Source organism: Magnusiomyces paraingens (assembly GCF_902498895.1).
Source record: "Magnusiomyces paraingens strain CBS 517.90 genome assembly, contig: contig2, whole genome shotgun sequence".
Classification (NCBI taxonomy): Eukaryota; Fungi; Ascomycota; class Dipodascomycetes; order Dipodascales; family Dipodascaceae; genus Magnusiomyces; species Magnusiomyces paraingens.
The window spans coordinates 3,661,176-3,685,035 of NW_022474068.1; the positions used below are offsets into that span (position 1 = coordinate 3,661,176).

Sequence of the window (23,860 nt, forward strand, 5' to 3'; positions counted from 1 at the left end):
ATAGATGTAGAAATTGATTAGTATAATTATTATGAGAACTAAATTAACAGTGCATGTAAAACTTTATCAACTTTAAAAAAAAAAATTTTTAATAAAAAACTTGAAACTTCTCCGCAAACAATCATGGCTGATCAAGTTGAAAAGTTAAACCCCTCCAAACTTGGAACCCAAGAGTAGTGAGTATTTTTTGAAAAAATGATCAGTTTTCATTCAATTTTTTAACTGTGATTATCAGCTGGGACAACTTCTACAAGCTGGAGCTTTCCAACTTTCAAGAAAACAATGCCGACACGGGCGAAAACTGGTTTTCTGACTCAAACGCACAAGAGCAAATGGTCCGCTATCTCGAGGATCTCGCGGCTGAGGGTGACGTTATCAATGAAGAATCGACATCGTTTATTGATCTTGGCACAGGCAACGGACAGCTTCTGATTGGTGTGCGTGAAGCCGGATTTCAGGGCCATCTGACCGGGATTGATTACTCAGAGCCTTCTGTAGAATTTGCTCGAAAGGTAGTTGTGGAAAACGAAGACTGGGACCCCGAAGATGGGACTTACGATTTCCGTCACGCAGACTTTCTAGGCTCAACAGCATGGAACCCGGACAGCCACCAGTGGGACGTTGTGATGGATAAAGGAACACTTGACGCAATCGCGCTTGCAAACATTACATACAATCATGAAGGCAAGAGCCTTACGGGTGTCGAGCTGTACCCATTCCGTGTGGCCGATATGGTCAAGCCTAACGGAATTTTCCTAATTACATCGTGCAATTTCACAGAATCAGAGCTCATCAAGATAATAGAGTCCGATGAGCGGCTGCGGTACTACGACAAAGTGGAGTACCCTACGTTTGAGTTTGGTGGTGTGAAAGGCCAAACTGTTTGCACGGTTGTATTTAAAAAGCAATAATGGAAATAAAAAAAAAATAATAATAACATTTTTGCATTAAATAAATCTTCATTTAAGAAGGAAGAAGCTTCTTGATAGACTCGTAAAGTTCTTTCGCAGTGTCTGCATTATTGGTTCGTAGCGAGTATTGAAATGGTTTGCCTTCTTCAAAAGCTGTGATTCTCACAAAATTTTCGCTTGCTAGCGAGCTCTTCATTCCTGCAAAAACCTCCGTGCTCTTACTGAGCGGAACATTCAAAATGACCTTGAGAATGCCATCCGCACGCATCACAACGCGGGCCTTTGTCTTGTTTTCAAATTGATCTTCAAATTCCTTTTTCACTGAATTGACATGTAGCGGTCCCACGCCCCGTTCCTTCCAGCCCTCCGATGAGTTGGTGATATCTAGTGCGTACAGTTTGGCACGGCAGGAAAACTTGGATTCTTCATATTCTTCGCCTGTCTCCACTTTTTTCTGTTCCAACGGCACTGACACTTGGGCATACTGATCCACCACGTCTTTGCTGCTTCCAATGCCATTAGTACTGATGCTAGTACTGGTGCTGCCTTCATCTTTGCTTTTTTCTTCATCCTTCTCGTCAGTGTCTGCCCATGGGTTGGCTTTGCTAGCGGGAGCTGCAAACGATGAAAACGACGAAAATCCACCCTTGAATATGCTCGACGTGGAAAAAACGCTAGTTTCTTTACTGCTGGCTTCGCCATTCTTGGGCTGCGACTCAGCAAATATGCTCTTCCCGGTGGTTGGCTGTAGCGCGGTTCCAAACGAGGGCCCAGCAAAGCTTCCAAACCCACCATTGAATGTAGTACCGGCAGACAAAAGAGGCTTCACAGAAGCCTCAGTCTTGTCAGTTTTTTCCTCGCTCTTTTCTTTTTTCTCTGTTACGGGTTCTTCTTTTTCTGGTTCATCTGCTTTGTTGTCTTTTAAGGTTTCCTCCGATTTCTCTTCCTTGTCTTCAGTTTGCTCGCTGGATGATGCTGCAGTCTCTGGGGTAGGCTCTGTCTTGGTCTCTTCAGACTTTGCATCTTTGTCTTCTTCTTTTTCTTTTTCTCCTTCTTCGGATTCGTTCTTTTGACGCTTGGTCGGAATAGTTTCTTCGTCTTTGGAATCGGCCGTAGTGCTTTTGGCTTCTGGCTCGTCTTCATGGCTGCGTTTTTTAGATAGGGTATCTTTGGTTTCAGAGGCATCCTGCTTAGGCAATGCCAAAGCTTCGGAATCAGCAACTGGTTTATCTGTCATCGGGCGATATATTGTTTGGTGAGAAGTCCTTTTTTAAAATTTAAATTTATATATGAAGATCGGACAACGGATAACGTCCGATTGCTTTTTTTTTTTTTTTTTTGGTGATACTGGGAAAAGATGGAAGCTGATGCGGGTGTGGTGAAATATTTTTGAGGAAACCAAAGACCGGGTTAGGGTTAAAAAAAGTCACCACGACAACACTATGAATTTCCCAATTGGGCCTTGAAATAAACAAGCCCTGGAGAAAAAACAAACAAACATAATCTTTCTTTTCCAAATACCTCTTTTCTCCCACTTGACACTACAATTCAACCTGCTTCGTTAGCCATGTCTGAATACTCAAACTGTTCTACCGAAGACTCTTCTAACAAGGTCCCAGTTTATCTGCGACTCAAGCCAAAGGGCGCTGGTGTCACCTCCGAGCGGATTCTTTCTGTATCCCCTCCAGGTTCAACTCGAATTGTCTTGGAAAACAACAAAGAGTGCACCTTTGACGGGATTTTTGGTGAGACTACAACTCAGATTGATTTTTACAAAAGCGTGGTTTTCCCTTTAGTTGAAAACACAATTAATGGTAGCGACTCACTATTTTTTACAATGGGAGCTACTGGCTCTGGAAAGGTATGCCCTTGTAGTCTATACTTGAAGCCAATTCATTTCTAACTATTTTGCAGAGTCACACAGTTTTTGGAGCAAACCAAACACCTGGTATGCTGCATTTGTGTGTGGATACTATATTTCGTTCATTGAAAAATAATCTGGCGGAGTTTGAAGAAGTTGAGGACATATGCGATAAGAGAACAGATAGAATATCGTCACCCATTGAAGCTGGGTTGGTTCTTGACTGGCGAAACGACAAGCTAGACCAAAACGCATACCATCAGAGCTCTCTGTGCCACGAGACAATCACTCCACAGACATCTAATCTTCAGTATGGCATTTACATCACCATGGTAGAAATTTACAATGACAGAATCTTTGACCTTCTTGAGACTCCATTACCAGGGAAGCCACGATCCGAAATTCGCCTCATTAATGACGCAGTTACTCGCAGAGTCACACTATCTCGATCAACAAAGCTTTTTGTTTCCACGGTTCAAGAAGCATTTAGAGTCCTTGAGCGTGGATTGAAGAAGCGAGTGTCGCACTCTACAGGGTCCAATGAAACATCTAGTCGCTCTCATGCCATCATAAACCTTGAAATCAAGGCCACAATGCCCAATTCCAACCAAGTCCGGTCGTCCACAATAACGTTTGCCGACTTGGCAGGAACCGAGCGCAACAAACTTGCAGGGACTCAGGGAATTCGTTTCCAAGAAAGCTGCGCTATTAACCAGTCTTTGATGCTGTTGAGTCAAGGATTACAGCTGCAGCGTGGTGACGAGCGTAAGGGCAAGCCGGATTATTCCATTTTCCGTAACTGCAAACTGACACATTTACTTTTGACAAACACATTTCGGCCGGACTCGAATCAGCGGTCGGCACTGCTTGTGGCTATGGATCCGTTTGGTGACTTGAACTCCGCAGCCCAAATTTTGCGGTACGCGGCTCCTGTGCGAGATATTCCTGAAACGGCTAACAAATCCACCCCAAACAACTTTGTTTTTAAACCTGCACCTGAAAATGATCATAACAACCAGTCGCCACGAGCAAAAGCCTCAAGACGAACAGACAGTAGTAAGCTTAACCATGCATTGTCTTCATTGACATTGAAGGATAACACTCCTTCTCCAAACACACCCTCATTCAAATCTACACCAAGTCACATCATGTTCCCTCCCATAAAATCTCATAAACAAACACCTTCTATTGGGTTTTCTCCAATTAATGCTAGAGCCAACAACCACGAGATGCATGATGACATGGATCAGAGCACCCCAGTTCCACAATATGAAACACAACGAAGTAGGGATTCTCTTTCTTCTTCAAATAGTTCAGACCAATCCACAGACACTCTAGCTGACGGGGACCGGAACCAGGTGGACATAATGTCGCTCATCCCGGATACAGAAACAGCGTGCTACAATATCCAATTGATGTTGCAAAGGATTCAAGACCTGGAAGTAGCTCTTGCATGTTCAGAACAGCGGACAATGGAAATTGACATGGAGGTGCGCAATGAGCTAGGTGATTTACTGGACCGGTCACTGACGCAACAAAAACAAATCTTTATGCGCGAGCTAGAGGAGACTGAGACGCGAGCACGAGACCATACTGATTACCGATTACAGCTGCTTGCTCAGACTCTGCGGACAAGTGAGGTGGAGCCGCTGCAAAAAATTATTACTCAAGCGGAAGCGGAGATGCGTGGACTGAAACGGGAAAATAGAGAGCTGAGACAGGAAAATGAAAAACTCAAAGAAATTGTGCGAAGAGGAAACTCGTCCAGTTATGGCCACACGGCTACCTTTCGACCAATATCCTCTGGAACCAACTCCTCTACTGGGCTTCGCACACCGAGAAACGGGTCACCGGTTAAACGAGGGTTTATGTCGCCGGGATCTCCAATTGTCATTGACGGTTAAACCAAACATGCATCTTGAAAAGAATCTGATAACCTTTTTTTTTTTAATTTATAATCAATTAGACGTAATGTATTTCTTTTTTAATCCTTTAATTCATATACAATTAACCTAAAGATATTGTGATTTCTCTTTCAAACTTAAACAGTTCTTCTGTCGGACATATAACGGATGATGGCGCCCTGGGAGGTAATGTCAACGGTCTTTTCGAACCACAGCAACAGTGCAACACCGTTACCATGGGTTTGGCCAAGCGGCGACCCCATGCCCTTGTAAATGTACTTGATGAGAATATCCTGGAGCTCGGGTGTCAGGGCCTCGATAATGGGAGTGATGGTGTTAGACTTGAGGGTGAGCAGGACGTCGAGAACAGTCTGCAGGTTCGCATTCTTAACCTCAGCAGAGCCGCCATAGGGAGGGTCGCGCAGCGCAGTCTCCAGCGCGCCTTGGTAATCGCCCTGCGACAACAGACGCTTGACGGCAACTGAGCGTTGCTTGATTTCGTCGAGAGACACAGGGGGTTGTGGCGGGACGAGAGACTCGACAAGAAAGCGGTCGGGATCGTACTGGTCAACGTCGATTCTTCGGAAGTCAATTTCGGCCATTGTTTTTTTTTTTTGTTTTTATTCTTTAAATGAGTTTATGGATAGAGAAAGAGTGTGCTTGTATGGGCGGAATGAAAAAAAAAAAGACGCGATAAATGTTGGTGATGAGTGAAAATCGCATGGATTGGAGGTTTCGTGTTCAGTGAAAAGATTAGTCATTATTAGATAATGAAATTGTTTGTATTTAATAAAACATTTTGAACCATGCTTATAATTTAATATGTTAAATACAGTAAGATAACTGTAAACTTTTAGGGATTCACAACGTTAACGTTAAGAAAACATATAAAAACTCTGTTTTCTTTATAGATTTAAAAATTGTAGAAAACGGATCGTTTGTTAAGATTACGCAAGGGTTGGGGTTAATACAAACTGATTAAAACCTTTGAGATCAATCAAGAACTAACATAGTTACAATTAAGTAATGCTTTCTCCATCTTTCGTGAAAGCTAGACTTTATATATATTAGTTACTTTTTTCATTATTTTGAGCCCATTCATAAGTACATATATAATGAATACACTTCATTATATATATAGGTGTGTTCCAGCAGGACCTAAATCTAAATTAATTATCACACCAGCTTTTTTCTCTGAATTGACTCTTTTCTTCTGAAAAATTGATTGATAAATGTGTTTTTTATCCCATTTGATTCGAGATTTTAGAAATTATCGCTTGATTATCTTAAATCATTAGCAATTTTTTTATTTTTTTTTATTTGGTTATAAGATAATTATCTTAGCAACTTCTATTTTAACAAAATCTACAAGTTAATCAAAAATGTTTGGCTTTTTACCACGATGACGGCCCAAAAGTTTCGCCATCTTTCACTGTATAATAGCTGGCAGAAATATAGTCAAGCGTGTTTTTCCAGACATTGTTACCCCACCAAGACAGTCTCCCTCCCGTCCAAGATACGGCAATAAAAATGACAATAGTTGACAGCGCGACCCCTGTATCCAAGCTCCCAGACAAGATATAATTGTACTTTCTCCACCAAGGAGCCCATTTCTTTCGAATCACAAAATTGAAAACAAACCCGACCAGAGCAAAAGCTCCGTAATTGGCACCAGTTGCCGGCGGAATGCTTGCCGGGCCCGAAAAAAACACTGGCGCGTTAAGATGGCCAAACCACCGATGAGGGTATTTATTATGAAGATAGTATGTGCCGACGGGAACAATGGCGCCCACAAGGAAAAACCACATAATGGGGTGGTACATTGCTCCTGGCGAAAACATGCGCTGAGGACCAACCACGCCCCAGATAATGGATGCGTTAAAGATGGTGCGACCACCTGCGCAGATGAAACCATTTTCCTGGTGTATGTCGCATACGTTGGGTATATTTGCCCGCATCCAGCGCTGGAGTCCAACGTTGACAAAAGCTGCAACTAGAGTCGACACTATCTGAATCCAGAACAAAAGAACGGGTGGGACTTTCATGTATTGAGCGAGTTTGAGGTCGCGCGAAAAATCAAGACCCTGGCGCATGGGAATGAAGCCATAGAGCTTGACCATAAGATTAGCAAATGGCTTGCCTGGGAATAGGTACCCAGCAATCAGTTCTGTGATGATATTGAGACCAACATGCTGGTTTGTGATACCTTCTAGAAGGCCTTGGGGAATAAAGTTAATTGCAGTGATGCTAACTGCCAATAGTAACCCCCACAGGGGCAATTGAGTGTCATATACAGTGATTAAAAACACAGAGAGTCCCATGACTAGAAGAAACAAACAAAAATACCATGAATCAGGAACTTCTCGATACTTGTTCATCATTTTCTTGTGGATATCTTCTCCACCATGAGAGGCATCAATTAGTTTATGGTAAAAATCCTTGCCATTGTATAATATGCTGTGCACAAAGATTGCAATGACAGCTGCAAAGTTGAGCCCATAAGACATGATATAAGAAAATGGGATAAGCAGTGGCGAGTACTCTTTATAAGCTTCCTCGTTTAAGCTGAACCCACTGGTCAAGATTCTACTAATGTCATAAGGTTTACCTCGATTGTCGAATGTTGATGTTGACAATACTGGGAGATACTTTGAGTACCATGTGTTTGTATAGTAAAGAATGGGCACGATAATCCAGAAAAATAAACCAACGGATCCAATGATATTTGCAGTGACCCACCAGGGCGTGGCCAGCGGTGACCCCCCAGCCTGTGTGACTTGTGTCCAGTCAAACGTGATTGGAAGAATACCGAGCCCTGATATGAAGCCAAAAAGCTGGTTGACGACTCGATTTTTAGGGAAGATCCAGCACAGAAAAGAAAAGTAGGAAAGCCCAGTAAATAAAAACCCAGGGACCCAGTACCAAATGAAAGAAATCCCAGCAGCGTAGGCAAAGAAACGGTAACGAGAAACGGTCCAGCCGTTTGCTGGAGTATGCGATTGGCTTTTGTGGATAGTTGTAAACAAGGTAGTTGAAACTAAAGTATCAGGCCAAATCATGGCTGCTGGGTACACGACCCAACGCCTGGTAAGTCCTGCAAAGCCATAGCCAAGCATTTGGGTTGTCACCACGAGAAGGATTTCGTAGAGAAGCGAGTACTCCTTGAGGTAAAAGTTTGTTTGGGCCAGCAGGACGTTCATTGCGTAAGCAGAAGAGGCCGTGAGAGAGACTGCAATGGTGATGACTGCGTGTTCTTTGATGGAAAACGGGCCTGGGTTGAGGTCGAACCACGCGGTAAGGCCCGGATATTTGTCGCGGAATGATTGTGGGAACGGGTTGCGATTCGGGAAAACAGAGCTCAAAAAACTTCCAACCGGGTACGAGACAAGCTGAGCAACTATGAACCCGATTCCAAGGCTCGGATACCGGAGAGAAAAGAACTGATTAACAGCGGAAAAAAGAGCCACAAATACGAGTGTTAGTGCCCATGTGCGCCAGTGGTTTACGCGCGACATTTCGTCGGTTATTGGGACAGCAGCCCTGACCTCAGCATAAGGTGAGTTTTCTTGGTCTTCATTTCCTTGTTCCTCTTCATCTGGTGTGCTGCGAATTAGGTGCTCATGGTCCGGGTGTTGCTCAACAATTGAGTGGTCGTTTTCAAAAATAGTTTCGAGCTCAATGTCTTCCTGGTCGTAGTACGGGTCGTCCAACTCATCAGAAAGTCTACGTTGATGGTCTTCCGTGCTTAGGGACGTGTACTCGGAAAGCTGCTGGTGCATATTGGCATCGTTATCGCGGACGAAGTGGAACGGGACTTATTCAGGCCGGTATCAAATATTTGATAAAATCAAGATAAACAGGGAGGGAAGTTGGGAGGGAACTGAGAGGTTTGAGTGTTGTAACATCCGGCTGTAACATATTTATCTGGGCAATTTATTTTGCTCATCGCCAGTTTATTTTCACAAAATATATTTTATCATAATAAAACAGTTCAAGAATGTTGGATTTGGAGGGGTTCAATGAATGGGAATCTGTAAGGGAATTGAGAAATTTCAATGACAGTCGATGAAACTCTCAGTTTTAAACTAAGACTTTATAAGCTTATTTAAGACCTTCGTTTTATAGACAACCAAAAAAAGCAACTTTGTTTCAATTCACAATAGAGCATTATATATTATTAAAAAAAGAAAGGAAAAAACAAGACAAGACAAAAAGTTCGTATATGAGTATCGCAAAAAGGGGGTTTATTAAATTTTTTTTTCATAATTCATTAAAAATTCAGATGAAATTTATCATATTGTCATTGCTAGAATGCCGGCCACTAGCACCAGCACCGCAACCGCACTTCGACTACCCCGTGTGCAAGAGGCACCATTGACCTGTTCAACAGGGTGCGTAGGTGCTATCACTGTCGATGAGGGCCCCACTTGTGATACCACGGTCTGGGTGGAACCGTGGGCCATTGTTGTAGTAGTACTACTATTGATTGTAATAGCCGGTGTGGTCTCCTTAGTTGCACTTGTTGTGCCTGGGGCCACGACCGACGTGCTTTCAAGTCCCGAGCTGGAAAGCGGCACTGTATGTGACTCTGTGGCTAGAGTAGTGACCTTACTTGAAACATTTTGCTCGACTACAGTAGATGTTTCAATTGGCGACGACGTAGATTCAGCAACGGGTTGTGTAATTTCTGGAAAAGAACTCGTGGCTAAACTTTGGACCAATGTTTGGGTTATGATGGTACCGGAAAAGGTCCCGGTTTCAAGCGTTGACGTTGTAGAGAACCAAGATGAAACAACGTGAGTGGAGACGGGCTGCAATGTTGGGATGGAGGAGGTTGAAGTTATGGGAGTAGTAAAACTGGAGGTATCACTACTGCTTACTATTGTTTCAAGGGCAAATGTGGAGACCAAAGTAGAAACACTTGGTGTAACATCGACAACAGGAGCCTCAGAAAACAAGGGTATAGTTGCAGATTCAAAACTGGCGCTTACAACAGAAATTGAACTGGAAGACAAAGACGATGAACCCGTCAGAGTAGTGGAGGTGGAGGGGGTTTCAGAAGTAATTAAAAATGATTCTTTGGTGGATTCTATGATTTCGATTGATGGTGTCACAGAAGAAGAAGAGCTCTCAAAAGTAGAAGAAGCGGAGGTTGTTGGAAAACCAGCTAACTCTGTAGAGCTGGAAATGGGATTGCTTGTGGTAGAATAAAAAATAGTGGAGGAGGTAGAGGTAGTTAAAATAAATGAAGACGAGTTAATCTTAGTTGAAGTAGGAGTAGCTGACAAGGTAGAAACCATAGAAGAAGAGACCTCCGAATCAGCATTGGAAATGCTCAAAAGAGTGGAGGATGAACCAAAATTGCTGGAATTGGGAACTTTTGAAAAACTGGAAACCAGTGTTGTTTTTGTTGTAGTAAGTGTATTTAAAGCAGATGTTGTTGACCCAGTTTTGCTGGAGGTTGAGACAATAAAAGTTGAAGTGGGGCTAAAGGTAAAAATAGGAGTTGAAAAAGAAGTTTGTGGTTCTGTTGACAAAGTCTCTAAGGTGCTTGAAGCCGTGGCTGTGCTTTTTAAGGAACCTGAGCTAGTAGTCGAAAGAATCGATGATATTGTTTGAGTTGTAGTGCACGGGATAGTGATGTACTGTGTTGAAATGGTTACAACTTCATTAGGATAGCAGACAGTTTTTGTGCAAGGAACTGTAACATAAACAGTGTTGACAGAGTAAGAAGAGGAAAGAGGGGAAGAAGAGATTGCAACAGATGTAGAAGAAAAAGAGGAAGACGAAAGCGAAGAAGATTGAAAAGTCGAAGTAGGAGCTATGACACTAGATGAAGGAGGATTGGTGGTAACGGTAGTGACGACTGTTTCGTGACTTGTGCAAGCAGTTTTTGTACAGGGAATGGTGACGACTACTGTTTCAATGATACCTACTTGAGAAGTTGAAATAACTGTGACTGTTTTGTTGACGTGGTAGTTGGAGGAAGTTGTAGTTGAGTAATCGCTGTTATCTGTGACAGATTCTAAAGATTCGGTAAAGCCAGGGTCGGAGTCGGAGTCAGAGTCGGAGTCGGAATTGATGATAGAAGATTCGAGAGTTTGAGAAATAATAGAAAAAGAATTTGATGAAGAGGAATAATATTCGGAAGACTCTAGAGACTCGATAGAAGATTGAGATTCTGAAGAAATGACAGTTGGCTCAGAAGACAAAGATAAATCTAAAAACTCGGAAGTGTTAAGAGATTCAGGAAAGGTGGAAGATGGATTTGAAGGTTGTAAAGACTCAGAGGGTTCAGAAATGATAGCAGAAGATTTGGAAAAGGTTAAAGATGATTCTAAAATTTCTGAAGACTCATAAGAGTAGAAAGACTCTGAGGTTAGTTCATAAGTGAAGGTTGAGGATTCTGAAGAAAGTAGAGAAGATTCTGAAATTTCTAAAGACTCGGAAGAGAAAGCAGATTCCAAAATTGATTTGGAAAAAGAAGAATAAGAAATAAAGGAAGACTCAAAGTTTTCAGAGGACTCAAGAGTTGAAAAATCAAATGAGAAACTTGAATGTGATATTGGCTCTGCTGAAGAATTTGAAAACGAAAAAGACTCAGAGACAAAAGATTCAGTGGAATATGCGTCTGTAGAATAATAAACCTCTGAAATTGAATTGGACTTTGAGGCAAGTGTTTCTGAAGTCTCAAGTGTTTCTGAATCGCTAAGTATTTCTAGAGAGTTTGAGGAAGAAAGCCAAGTGCTACTACTACTGTCAAACTCTGACTCATAATCATTTGAACTTAAGAAACTACTTGTGTCTAAGCTTTTGCTTTCTATGTTTTCGCAAAATATATTGTCAATCAGTAACAGGTCTTGCTCAGAAAGTTGACTGCGGATAGTATCTATACATGCTTGACACTTTGTGATGCTTGATTGTAAAGAAGAGTTTTCTGCACAGACAACGGATGAATCACCTTGGGAGTTGAGGATCCCAGCGACTGCTGTGGAACAGGCATCTAAACATTGAACTTCAGAAAGAGCTTGACTTTCGAGTATGTTGATGTTTGATTCATTGACTTCTGGAATTGAATATAAGCTATGAGCCAAGGCTAGTTGAAAGGAAAATAGCCAGAAAGATAAATTTTTTTTGTGAAGCATCATAAAAAAAAAAAAAATAGAATTAAGAAATGGATGAGAAGTAGAATGAGGGAACAAAGAGTAGAGTAAAGATGTTATAAAAAAACAATTAATGAATGATTAGTGGTGCATGGTTATCTTGGATATGAACCTAAAGACCAAGCAAGAGTGAAGAAGAAGAAGAAGAAGAAGAAGAAAGAAATACAAGGGATGTTTAAGGGGATGAAGAACCGACTGGGTCCTTGAATATATATATATATATATAATAGAATTAACAGTTCAATTGGCCTTTATTTTTGTTTACAATCATTCTAATTATAAGTTATTAAAAAAATATTTTTTTTGCCTCGATGACCTAAAGCGGCAAGATTTCAATCTCACTTCTCACACCTGCTAGAATGGTGATGCTTCCGTCAATATCTTTTATTTATTTATTTTTTATTTTTTATTTTTTATTTTTTAAAAATTTAATTTCAGTGGAGTTTTTTTTTTTTTTTGCAGTCTTGTTTCATGAGTACGCCGCACAGGTTTGCCAGGACAGGCTAGACCAAAACAAGCCTCAAGTGAAGTTAAAGAGATGAGTTGAATTAAAAGACTTTTGAAATATAGATTAAAAAATCTTTTAATATCAGATATATATATATACTTATAATTAACAATTTTAATCTTTGAAAGGTTTTTTTTATTGGTACGAATAAGTCTTTTTGATTAAGTTTGATACGGGAGGGAAAGATTCATGGTAAGTTTGTCCATAATTTTTTTTTTTGTTTTTTTTTTTTAAGCTTCAACCTTAAAACTCCTCTCTCTCTCTCTCTTCTTTATCCGGCTGTGACATCATTAACTAATAATGATTTGAGTTCCATTAAGGGAGAATTTCTCGTTGTTATTTTGAAAATGATCCAACTATTCCTAAAAAGGCTTAATGAAAGGAGAAAAGAAAGAAAGAAAAAAAGAAAAAATTTTTTTTTCTGAGACTCTTCAATTTCTGGGCAATCATTAACTTATTGATTAAAATGAATTAATTGAAAAAAAAAAAAAAACAACAACAAATATACAAACAAACGCGTATCTTGTAACGCGATCTAATTTTGAGGCTAAATGGATTAAAGTGAGCACTAAGTTGTAAAGCTTAGATACATTCAAAAAAGGTATTTCATAGCATGTTGCAATAAAGCAGTGTTTGTGTGTTTCCAAGACGTTTTAGAGACAGCGGGGGAAGTTACAGAATGTTAGATGGAAACTTACTAGTGCAAAACATGAGAAACTGTTTGAAGAAAAAAAAAAAAAAAAAAAAAAAAAAAAAAAAAACTCCATATTTTATCATTTTGAAATCCTTTTTTATGAATTTTTAAATTTTAACTTAGATTTTAAAAACTTTTATTAAACAATTTTTTTTTTTTTTTTCTTTTCAATTAGTTTACGTTTTATTCAACAAAAAGAATAGTTAATTCAGTGTTCCTTCGAAGACATTTTTTATTTCAACATCAGTATTAGATAACCATTAGATAATCATTATATTTAAAAATGTACGGCTAAACTAATACAAAATATTATTATAATAATTATCAGTTTGTGCATTCTTTATATGGCAGAAATGTAGTGGACAGCATGTTGGTTAACAATTTTGCATTCCTGATCATGATGCTATCTGTCAAAAAAAAAAAAAAAAAAATAAATTAATAAAAAAATAAAAAGATTTCCGTGGAGCTATCCTTAAAAATAATTAGTTTATGATGCTTTATTGAGAATCTATTATTATTACACATGTTCAATGTGAAAGAATAAAAACTTGATTAAAAGATGGAGGGGGAGTGTCACCAAAAAAAAAAAAAAAAAAAACCAAATAAAATCAAAATTATATATATATCCTTGGTACCAATACTGTTTTTGGTACAAACAAACCTTGATAATGATCATTAGTTAGACAAAGAAAGAAGAAAAAAAAAAAAAAAAAGAGATATATAAACTTCTCGTCAAATCTTGCATTAAAATTTTTTCTGGATATAGATTAAGGATATCTACTAGATAATCCTAAACCAATCAAAAAAACAAAAAAAAAAAGAAACAAAACTTGACATTTTTCTTTTTTTTTTCTTTTAATGTCTCTCACTCGTTTAAAATTATTTCGATATATATATACTTGCACTGTTTTTTCATCTTGAAGTAGTAAAGCTGCACTTCTTTAATCAGGAAATAAGAACAGTGATATTGAAAGGTTATGTTTTTGTTATTGTCGTCGTCGTCGTCGTCGTCGTCGTGGCGTCTTTCTTTTTTCTTACTCAGACTTTACTACAACTAGGCAAAGTCCCAAAACGGGGGGGTCAAAGTTCATTCTTGATCATGGATGCATGTGTATTAGATATGAGTATTTATGTTATCTTCAGATATTGTCACCTTACAATTCCATTATATACAAATAAATATATAAATCATTTTAATGTTTTTTTTTTTTTTTTGATTATTTAGATTATGATTTTATAATAAAATCTTTTTTTTTTTAAATCTTTTTAATCTTTTAATTGATTTTTTAAATTTTCAAAAGGTTTTTTTTTTTCTTTTTTTTTTTTTTTTTAATTTGTTTCTCCTAGATAACTGTTTTAGCTTTGTTTATTTTGTTTTTTTTTTTTTTTTTATTTTGCTGCTTTTGCAAATATTTAGCCACGTGAGAATCCTTCAAAAGTGACAGCTGCATTAATTTCTGTTGCATTTTAAGCTCGCTTTTTTTTTTTTTATTTTTTTCATCCCAAAAGCAGCATCAATTTCCTTATTTAAAAAAAAACACTGCACGGCTGTTCTGTCCTAATTTAGAAATTAAACTATTTTGCAGTTTACTTTTGAAAACTGGTAAGCCTCAAAAATAATAATAAAAATAAAAAGAAATGATTCTCGAGGACTTCTTTTTTTTTTTTTTATTTTTTTTTTTTTATTTTTTGGCGAGATTTCTTTTGAAGAAATAAAATAAAAAAAAAAACAAAAATTGATATTCATAAACTTTCTATAGAGAATTATCTTTAAGAACTTTCATAGAAATAATAACAATCTTTAAAAAATAAAAATGTTTTTTTCAAACAAAAAGTATTTCTGAAAAGTCTCAATAACAATATATTGTTATATATATATCTTAAGAATGTATGAATGTATGAATGTATGAATTATTATTAAAAAAAAAAAAAAAAGAAGACCCTTTTCATTTTTACATCCACTAACATCACCACACATACAGCACGCCATCTATGCATTCAATTTTTGTTTTTGTACACCTCCTAGAAAGAAAGAAAAAAATAAAAAAGATTATATAAAGCTGCTGCGCATTTTAAAATTCTCCTTCTTTTTTCTTCTTTTTTAAAAAAAAAAAAAAAACCAAAATAAGGGTCAACGTTTTTATTTATTTTTTTATTTATTTTTTTATTTATTTTTTATTTATTTTTTAATTATTTTTTAATTTCGTTAAAGCACTGCTCCTTTTTCCTTAATTTAATGTTTTTTTTTTTTTTTTTTTTTCACTTCATCACCACTAAAGCGCACTGTTCTCGAAAAGGAGTAATCAACATGGAAATGTACAAATCTCTCTCACTAGCACTAAAAAAAAAAAAAATTGTGCCAAGTGAATTGCGTCGACAGTTGATGTTGCTAAATACCACCAAACCCTGTAGACTTGTTGTTGTTGTTGTTGTTGTTGTTGTTGTTGTTGTTGTTGTTGTTATTATATTATTATTATATTGACATATACAAACATATACAAACATATATATATATAAATACTCAAAACTATCCCCTCCATCTCACTTTTCCCCCCCCCTTTTTTTTTTTCTTTCTTTCTTCAACTATTGCTAAATTCTTCTCCAATATCGTATAATCCATACATCCCTTTTTCTTCATCTTCCTAAACATCTTTTTTTTTTTTTTTCTTTTGTAAAGATTCGTTCTTTACGTCCTTTCTTTTAGTTCCAACTACTTTACCACATTCGTTAAAAACTACATTCCATCTAACTTTTTGTCTCTCTTTTTTTTTTTTTTTTTTTTTTTTTTTTTTTTCAATTGTATTTTTTTTATTTGAAATATATCTTTTAATAATATATTTCTTAATATTAGTATTATTATCATTCATTTATTCATTCATTTCTATATTATTTTTAATTTTTAATCTTTGAAAAATCAAATTTGTTAGGCTAATATACCTAATCCGGCAAAATGAAACCTTCTTCTGTTCTCGTGCCTACCCTTTCAGCAATCGTATTTCTCTCCACAGATGCTAATGCATTTTCACTATTAGGCTTGCTCTCAAAACGTCAATCTATTTCTTCCCCTACCACAGAATCGGGCTCTGTCTCAGTCTCGTCATTCCAAAACTCTTCTTCCTCAACTATTTCTACCTTTTCAGAATCTTTCAATGCTTCGCTAGCAATCCTCGCTTCTCCCTATTCAAACTCTACTTCTTCCGGCCCCTACAATAACGGTACCATTATTGTGACCCCAGGTGACAGCTCTAGCTCAGAATCAGAATCAGAATCAGAATCAGCTTCCGATTCCAGTATCGACGCTGGCTCCAGTACCGAATCTGATTCCAGTACTGAAACTGGCCCCAGTACAGACAATGGTTCTACCTCAGGTTCTGACTCCGGCTCCAGCTCTGACAATGGTTCTTCAGGTTCTGACTCCGGCTCTTCTTCAGGCACCGACAATGGTTCTTCAGGTTCAGACTCCGGCTCTTCTTCAGGCACCGACAATGGTTCTTCAGGTTCAGACTCCGGCTCTTCTTCAGGTTCAGACTCCGGTTCTTCAGGCTCCGACTCCGGTGCTTCTTCAGGATCCCCTTCGGATTCTTCCTCAAACTCAGGTTCCAATTCCAATTCCAATTCCAATTCCAATTCCAGCACAGGCTCAGACTCTTCTATTTCTCCTAACGGCAACGACTCCGGTTCTGACTCTGGCTCTTCTCCTTCCTATTCTGATTCAGGTTCTGGCTCAGGTTCTGATTCCGGTTCTGACTCCGGTTCTGACTCCGGTTCTGATTCCGGTTCTGATTCCGGTTCCAGCTCTAACGGCTCTTCAGGCTCTTCTTCTGATTCAGGATCAAGCTCTACTGATAATAACTCTTCTTCCTCTGGTTCTGAGTCCTCAGATAATGGTTCAAGTCCCTCTTCTGACTCCGGTTCATCTGGTTCTGGTTCTGGTTCTGGTTCTGGTTCTGATACCGGCTCCAGCAGCTCTGGCTCCGGCTCTGACTCTGGTTCCAACGGCTCTGACTCTGGTTCCAACGGCACTGATTCTGGTTCCAGCGGCACTGACTCTGGTTCTGGTTCTGACTCTGGTTCTGGTTCTGGTTCTGGTTCTGGTTCTGACTCTGGCTCTGGTTCTGGTTCTGACTCTGGTTCTGGTTCTGACTCTGGCTCCAGCTCTTCTAGCAATGGATCAGGCTCTAGTTCCAGCTCTGGCTCTGGATACTACACCCTTTCTCACTCTCATGCAGCTCCTCATGCTACATCCTCTCGGTTGACTCTCACAGCTCCTTATTCCAATACTACTTTCCACTTCCCATCTTCCACTCTCCAAACTGTATTTTCATCTTCCTCTGTTCCAGCTTATACTTCTTCCATTTCTGCCTCCATTTCAGACCCACCTTCGTTTGAAGCTCTTGAGTTAGCCCCTACCTCTTCAACTCGGAAATCCACTAGTACAAAAACCTCTTCATCTTCTCATCCAACCACCTTTTCTACAATCAAAACTTCTGCTAAATCAACTACTACAACTAAGCCAACTTCTACAAGTAAAGCAGCCTCTACAAGTAAGGCAACTTCCACATCCAAAGCCACTACTTCCAGTAAGGCAACATCTACATCCAAAGCAACTACTTCCAGTAAGGCAACATCCACATCTAAAGCAACTTCTACAAGTAAGGCAACCTCAACAAGCAAGGCAACTACTTCCAGTAAGGCAACATCCACATCTAAAGCAACTTCTACAAGTAAGGCAACCTCCACGAGCAAGGCAACTACTTCCAGTAAGGCAACATCCACATCTAAAGCAACTTCTACCAGTAAAGCAACCTCCACATCCAAAGCAACTTCTACTATTAAGGCAACATCCACATCCAAAGCAACATCCACAAGCAAGGCAACAACTACAACTAAAGCAACAACTACAACTAAAGCAACAACTACATCTAAGGCAACAACTACATCTAAAGCTACAACTACAACCAAAGCTACAACTACTACTCACACTTCTTCCTCTGCCACACCTACAAGCACTAGCCCTACATTTAACTACCCCGGGTCCGATGGTATTTTCAAATTTGCTCCCAAAGCCCTGACTTACACTCCATTCAACAATGATCTCAGCAACTGGTGCCGAACTCAGGCTCAAATCACCCAGGATCTTAAGGACATCCGCGCCAAGGGCATCACCGAAATCCGCGTCTATGGCACAGATTGCAATTCCATCAACACTATTCTGTCCCAAGCCAAGATTCAAGGCCTTTCGGTTATCCAGGGTTTCTACATTACCTCGGCTGGAGCTAGCTCTATTGACAGTGCGGTGTCTGATTTTATCACTTGGGCTAAGGCAAATCCAAATGACTTGAGCGTCATTTCGGCCATTTCAGTGGGTAACGAGGCTGTCACCAACAATTGGATATCTGCTGCAGATCTTGTTACCAAGATTAAGCAGGTCAAAACTCTTCTCAGTAATGAGATTGGCTATACAGGCCCTGTTATCACTGCAGAAGTTGTTGGTACTTTGCAATCAAACCCTTCTTTGTGTGCTTCTGGTCTTGTTGGCTACGTTGCTGCAAACATCCACCCCTACTTTGACCAGTACATTTCAGCTGACGAGTCATATGACTTTATGCTTAACCAGATCAAGCTTGTAAAGGCTGCTTGCCCCGGGCTCCGAGTCCGTGTGGTCGAGTCTGGCTATCCTCATGCTGGTGATGTATATGGCAAGCAGGTTCCCAGTTATACTAACCAAGGTATTGCCGTGACACAGATTTTTGCAGCGGCTGGGTCCGACGTTGTTTTGTTTTCCATGTGGGATGACAAGTGGAAGTCTCCAGGAAGTTGGAATGTCGAACAAAACTTTGGTTTGTTTGATAGACTTGCTTAAACAAAACAAAGTTGGATTCTTGAAAAAAAAAAAAAAAGACTAAAAAAAGTACTGAGTTTGTCTTGTATTAAACGTTTAATACTGAGCACCAGTGTATTTTTTAAAAAAAAATGAAGAAAAAAGTTTTTTAGTGCCTCATTTTGTCTTTTCAACGACAAGAGAGGAATATTTATTTAATATATTAGAATAAGTTAATCTTTTTTTAATTTTTTTTTTTTTTTGCAGATATAGATATTTTTTTTAACATGTGTTTTTTGTATTTAAATTGTTTCATTGAAGATTTATTTTGTTCAAGTATCAGGTTGTAAATAACTGTGAGAAGAATTTTTCACATGTGCTGGAGTACACTTTTAATACATCACTTGTTATAAATGTCATCAATGATATTTTTGACAATATTATTATTAAAATAAATATTCTCCTGGAAAGTTTTTTTTTTCTCGTTATAATTTTTTTTTTTATAAATACAAAGAAAACTATTTTTCATTTTTTTAAACTATCATTTATCTTTTATTTTTTTTTTTCCAATTTTTAAAAATTTCATGTCAAAGACCTTCTCCCTCTTAGTTTTTTTTTTTTTTCTCAAAAAAATCACAATACAATCCACAAATATGACCAAATCTATCAGAAGCTTTGATGAAGACCGCGATAAATCAAAAACACTTTTCTGTCCAGCTACAATGGTAGAACTAGTTGTTGTCTGTTATTTTATTATTGCCATTATAGCTAATTTTTTACTGAGTCATGGCTTTGATTGCAGTCCAACGTGATATATATAAATTTTTCATCTTTATAAAATAAGAAATCTCAATTTAAATTTAAATTCTATTTCATATAAAAAAAAAGCTACCGGGTTGTGATTAACCTTTTAATGTTTAAATAGGTTGAAGAGATAATGAGTTCCGATGAAAAAGGAAAGGGTTCATCCGACATCTATGAAATATATGAATCGACTGTTGTATAGTTTGGATTTCAAGTTTTTAAATCAAAGCGAATTAATTGAGTAAATAAATATCAACAAAAACAAGAGACTTCATTGACTTCTAAGCAAAAGGTTTTACTTAAGTTGGCAATTAAAATAAGATAATCAAATTTGGTAACAGAAATAAAAATTTATTTGTCAAAAACTGATACAACCACTTAATGATTTTTAAGTTATTCAACAAGAAAAAATTTACAAGAAAAAAAAATTAATTTACTAGTATGTGCCTAATATTGCATCAGTAATTCTTCCTTTATCTTTCTCAAACGTTATAATATCACATATACTAGTATTTATTTTTTGTTATCACTCCATTACAGTTCATAAATATAATTCACAGGAATTTACTTTTTTATGAATAAGTATGTTTTGAGATAAGCAGTGTCTATATTTTCCAATTAATTAAAACAAAACTAAAATCATAAAGTGGCTTAATTTTCTTTGAAATGGATTTTTTTTCTTCTCTTGAAAAAATTCAATTAATTAATAAAGGTTCCATTTATAATATTATAAATGGAACCTTTATCTTCAAGAATAAGAAAAAACTTTTCTGTTATTCAAAAAAATTTCATACTTCATTTAGGAACAATTTATTTTATCTATAATCTTTATTATAAAAATACTATTTTATTTATATTTTTAATTTTTCTTAGCAATAACAAAACGTTTCGATATCTTCCTCTAGTTTTATTAAATGAACTGGTTTAATAATAATATATTTATAAATAATTATATTAAGTTGAAAAGAGTCAACTCAGAGATAAATTCAGTTTCTAATTAATATATAGACTAACCTTGTTAGTGCCGAAGCAGCCCTACGATAAATTCTATTCATGTAACATTTTCCCCAATAATTGGCACAAAATGATAAAAACAAAAAGAGAAATTAGTATATTGGATATTCTTGCTTTTATTAAAGATAGAGAAAGTATTATTAGTATGACACTGAATTGTTTTTTTTTTTGTCGATTTAATTAAACCCCAACCCTAGCGGAATCTTTGTTAACCGTAAACATTTAAAAACGGCAAGAAAACATCAATGTTATGCTTTCTCAACGTTGAAAAGGCATTTAATATTAATTTTTCATATAATTGTAAATATTGATGTTTTCTTGCCGTTTTTAAATGTTTACGGTTAACAAAGATTCCGCTAGGGTTGGGGTTTGATTAAATTGAAAATTTCCGAGCAAGCTCAAGTAAAGAATTTCTACCGATTGAATTAAGTGATATTTGATTATATAGACAATAATTGATATTGTTATTATAGAAATTTTATTTTATTTTATTTTATTTTAAGAAGGAACTTTTAAATTTTTAAGAAAAAACTCAACAAAAACTAATTGGACTAATTAGCTTGGAAGTCATAAGAGCTCCATCAATGTTTAAAACTATTTACCGGAATGCTCAGTAGTAAAAAAAAAACAGTAATTGGGCACTGAAGAATCCAAATTTGGATTCTTAAAGGAAACTACTAAATTTCAAATTAATTTACATAATTATGTATAATCAGATATTTTTTTTAAATAGAAAAAACCAATATTGGATAAAATGTATTATAATATAACTTTCAAACAAGCAATGTGCCATGATCAAAGTCCTTTTCAAGTCTACAAACAGTGTCAGAATATATAGCCCCAAACAAAATGGTTTTAAATAACAGCCAACATTTTTTTTTTTTTTTTTTAAAATTGGCCAAATTAAAAAAACTTCTATCTCTTATGTAAACAATGATTAAAAATTTGATTCATGTTAAAGAAATGATTCTTAGGTTAAGAGAAGAAGAATTTTTTTTATTTGTTTAAAATAGAGATATTTTCTCTTAATTATTATAATACAAATTTTTTTTTTCTTAGACAAATATAATCAATAGATTCTTTTTTTTGAATTATCAACCAAAAAATCTCTTTACCATACACTTTAATCATAAACTCTTCTCCAATACATTCTATTTATTTTTTTTGACGTTAATTTATAGCAATGAGCAAACGAAGTCAAGTTGCCCAAAAACAACAACCCCAAGGCCGGGTTTATGTAAATTATGACGATTATAACGAGCAACAAACTTTTTACCCTAAGCGTCAATGGCTGATTTTTTTTGTGATTAAAGAACAGTTGTTTTTTTTAGTAATTCAGATGTCATTAATTGCTATGGCTTGTTTGACAGTAGCTTATTTGAGAGATAAATATAGACATTAATGATTTTTACAAACAACAACAAAAAAAAAGAGCAGATTTGGGGAAATCCTATATTTTAAATACTCATTCAAGGTGCAATTTAAATATATATAATAATAACTTCCTTAATAAAAATTCTTTTATATATATATAGTTAGTTGCTTTAACTAAATGACACAAAATAACAAAAGAACTTATTAAAGCTCAATATAATGTTAATTTTTTTTGACAAAGTTAAGTAAATCAAAAACCTTTTTTCAGTTAAAAATACAATATCTATCATATATTTATATATATTCTTCTGGATTTTCAGCACAAAAACTAAATTAGGTTTTTAAAGTAATAAACTCTCACTTTCCTATTAATTTATCGAGATGTAAAATTATTAATCTATGCCCAGATCCCTTAATTTATAATTTATATATTATTAAATTTTTTTTTTTCAAATAAATATATATATATATATATATATATATATATATAAGCGAGGTATTTACACAACCAAAGATCAATCAATTGTTTCATGTTAAAATTTTTATTTTTCAGTGTTCCATTAAAAAAAACCCCCGGTTTTTTTTTCTTATTTTTTTTTACTATCAAAAATTCCCATAAATACTAAGAATTTCCTCATTTTTTTATTCTCTTTCTTTTTTTTTTTTTTTTTTTTTTTTTTTTTTTTTTTTTTGAGTAACCCCATCTGATTGCTTTAAAGCTATAACATAAATTTTTTTTTGATAGTAATATTACTATATCTTAACCCATCTTCTTCAAATTATTTTTTTCTAGTACCAACTTTTAAAATGAGCAGCTCACGAATTGTTTATTCTAGACACAATACATCTAAATTCCATGTTCCTCCCTCAAGGCCCAAACCAGCTAAAAAGAAATATTTGTGGGATGAAGACCAAGAGAAACTTACAAATATGCTTTTGGTCATTATATTAGTGTTTTTGATAGTCATGTTTAGTTTGTTTGCAATTACACATGTCATGTCTCTTTTCAAAAAGGAAGAAGCAACACTTTTTGAAAAAGCAGGGAAATCATTTTTCCAAGTGTGATTTTAAAATAGAATTATTAAAAATTTAAAAAATTTGAAAAATTTGAAAAATTTGAAAAAAATCTTTAGTTTCCTATTTTGTTTTTTTGGCTAATTGTTAAATTTTTTTTCTTGAGATGTATTTTTTAAATAAAATGTAAACTTCAAATTTTTTAAATGTTTTGTAAAATATTAATAACTGACTGCAAAATCAAAACGCGTCAAAAAATAAATGTTTTTTTTTTTATCTACATAATTTTACATTAAAAAACTATCTTGTAAATACCATCTTTATATAATCTATTAAAAAAAAGATAAAAAAAAAAACGGGGGAACTCATTTAAAAAAAAACAAAACTAATTAATTATATTTCTGAAATTTTATAAAAAAAAAATATTATTTTAATAAAAGAAATTTAAAAATTTGGAATCATATATATATATATATATATATTATATTCTTTATTTTTAAAAATTAATCCATTGTTTTGCCAGTTTAATAACCACATCCAAAGCCTCTTCCTGAGGTGGGTCCTGTTCATTTTCTGTATAATAATTTATTTCATTTAATGTTAAAGAATCTGGAGCTGCTGGGGTTCTAATTCCTGTTAAAAGAGCACCAAAATTAAAAAAAATAACACCAAAAAAGATAAACCAAATTGCCATCATTAGATGGTCAAAAGAAATAGACCCAAAAGAAGTGCAAGAGTTTAAAGTGAAAGAACGAGAAACAGTCATTAAAAAGAATTTTTTTTTTTTTTTAA

The 23,860-nt window shown here is 35.9% G+C and overlaps 7 protein-coding genes across 7 annotated transcripts; 3 read left to right on the forward strand and 4 right to left on the reverse strand.

Annotated features, from left to right (window-relative positions):
- Positions 1-123: 123 nt before the first annotated feature.
- On the forward strand, positions 124-911 carry SAPINGB_P002895 (uncharacterized protein; the record flags this gene model as incomplete). The annotated part of the gene is made up of 2 exons (XM_031997613.1): positions 124-176; positions 236-911. The coding sequence occupies 2 exons, from the start codon at positions 124-126 to the stop codon at positions 909-911; spliced, it is 729 nt and encodes a 242-aa protein (XP_031853504.1).
- A 52-nt stretch (positions 912-963) lies between these two features.
- Positions 964-2,148, reverse strand: SAPINGB_P002896 (uncharacterized protein; the record flags this gene model as incomplete). The annotated part of the gene is made up of 1 exon (XM_031997614.1): positions 964-2,148. One exon carries the CDS (start codon positions 2,146-2,148, stop codon positions 964-966), a length of 1,185 nt encoding a protein of 394 aa, XP_031853505.1.
- Positions 2,149-2,478: 330 nt separating this feature from the next.
- Positions 2,479-4,676, forward strand: SAPINGB_P002897 (uncharacterized protein; the record flags this gene model as incomplete). Its single annotated transcript, XM_031997615.1, has 2 exons — positions 2,479-2,772; positions 2,826-4,676. 2 exons carry the CDS (start codon positions 2,479-2,481, stop codon positions 4,674-4,676), a joined length of 2,145 nt encoding a protein of 714 aa, XP_031853506.1.
- Positions 4,677-4,813: 137 nt separating this feature from the next.
- SAPINGB_P002898 (uncharacterized protein) lies at positions 4,814-5,278 on the reverse strand (the record flags this gene model as incomplete). Its single annotated transcript, XM_031997616.1, has 1 exon — positions 4,814-5,278. One exon carries the CDS (start codon positions 5,276-5,278, stop codon positions 4,814-4,816), a length of 465 nt encoding a protein of 154 aa, XP_031853507.1.
- Positions 5,279-6,070: 792 nt separating this feature from the next.
- Positions 6,071-8,455, reverse strand: SAPINGB_P002899 (uncharacterized protein; the record flags this gene model as incomplete). Its single annotated transcript, XM_031997617.1, has 1 exon — positions 6,071-8,455. The coding sequence occupies one exon, from the start codon at positions 8,453-8,455 to the stop codon at positions 6,071-6,073; it is 2,385 nt and encodes a 794-aa protein (XP_031853508.1).
- A 513-nt stretch (positions 8,456-8,968) lies between these two features.
- SAPINGB_P002900 (uncharacterized protein) lies at positions 8,969-11,821 on the reverse strand (the record flags this gene model as incomplete). Its single annotated transcript, XM_031997618.1, has 1 exon — positions 8,969-11,821. One exon carries the CDS (start codon positions 11,819-11,821, stop codon positions 8,969-8,971), a length of 2,853 nt encoding a protein of 950 aa, XP_031853509.1.
- Positions 11,822-15,991: 4,170 nt separating this feature from the next.
- SAPINGB_P002901 (uncharacterized protein) lies at positions 15,992-18,904 on the forward strand (the record flags this gene model as incomplete). Its single annotated transcript, XM_031997619.1, has 1 exon — positions 15,992-18,904. The coding sequence occupies one exon, from the start codon at positions 15,992-15,994 to the stop codon at positions 18,902-18,904; it is 2,913 nt and encodes a 970-aa protein (XP_031853510.1).
- Positions 18,905-23,860: the final 4,956 nt, after the last annotated feature.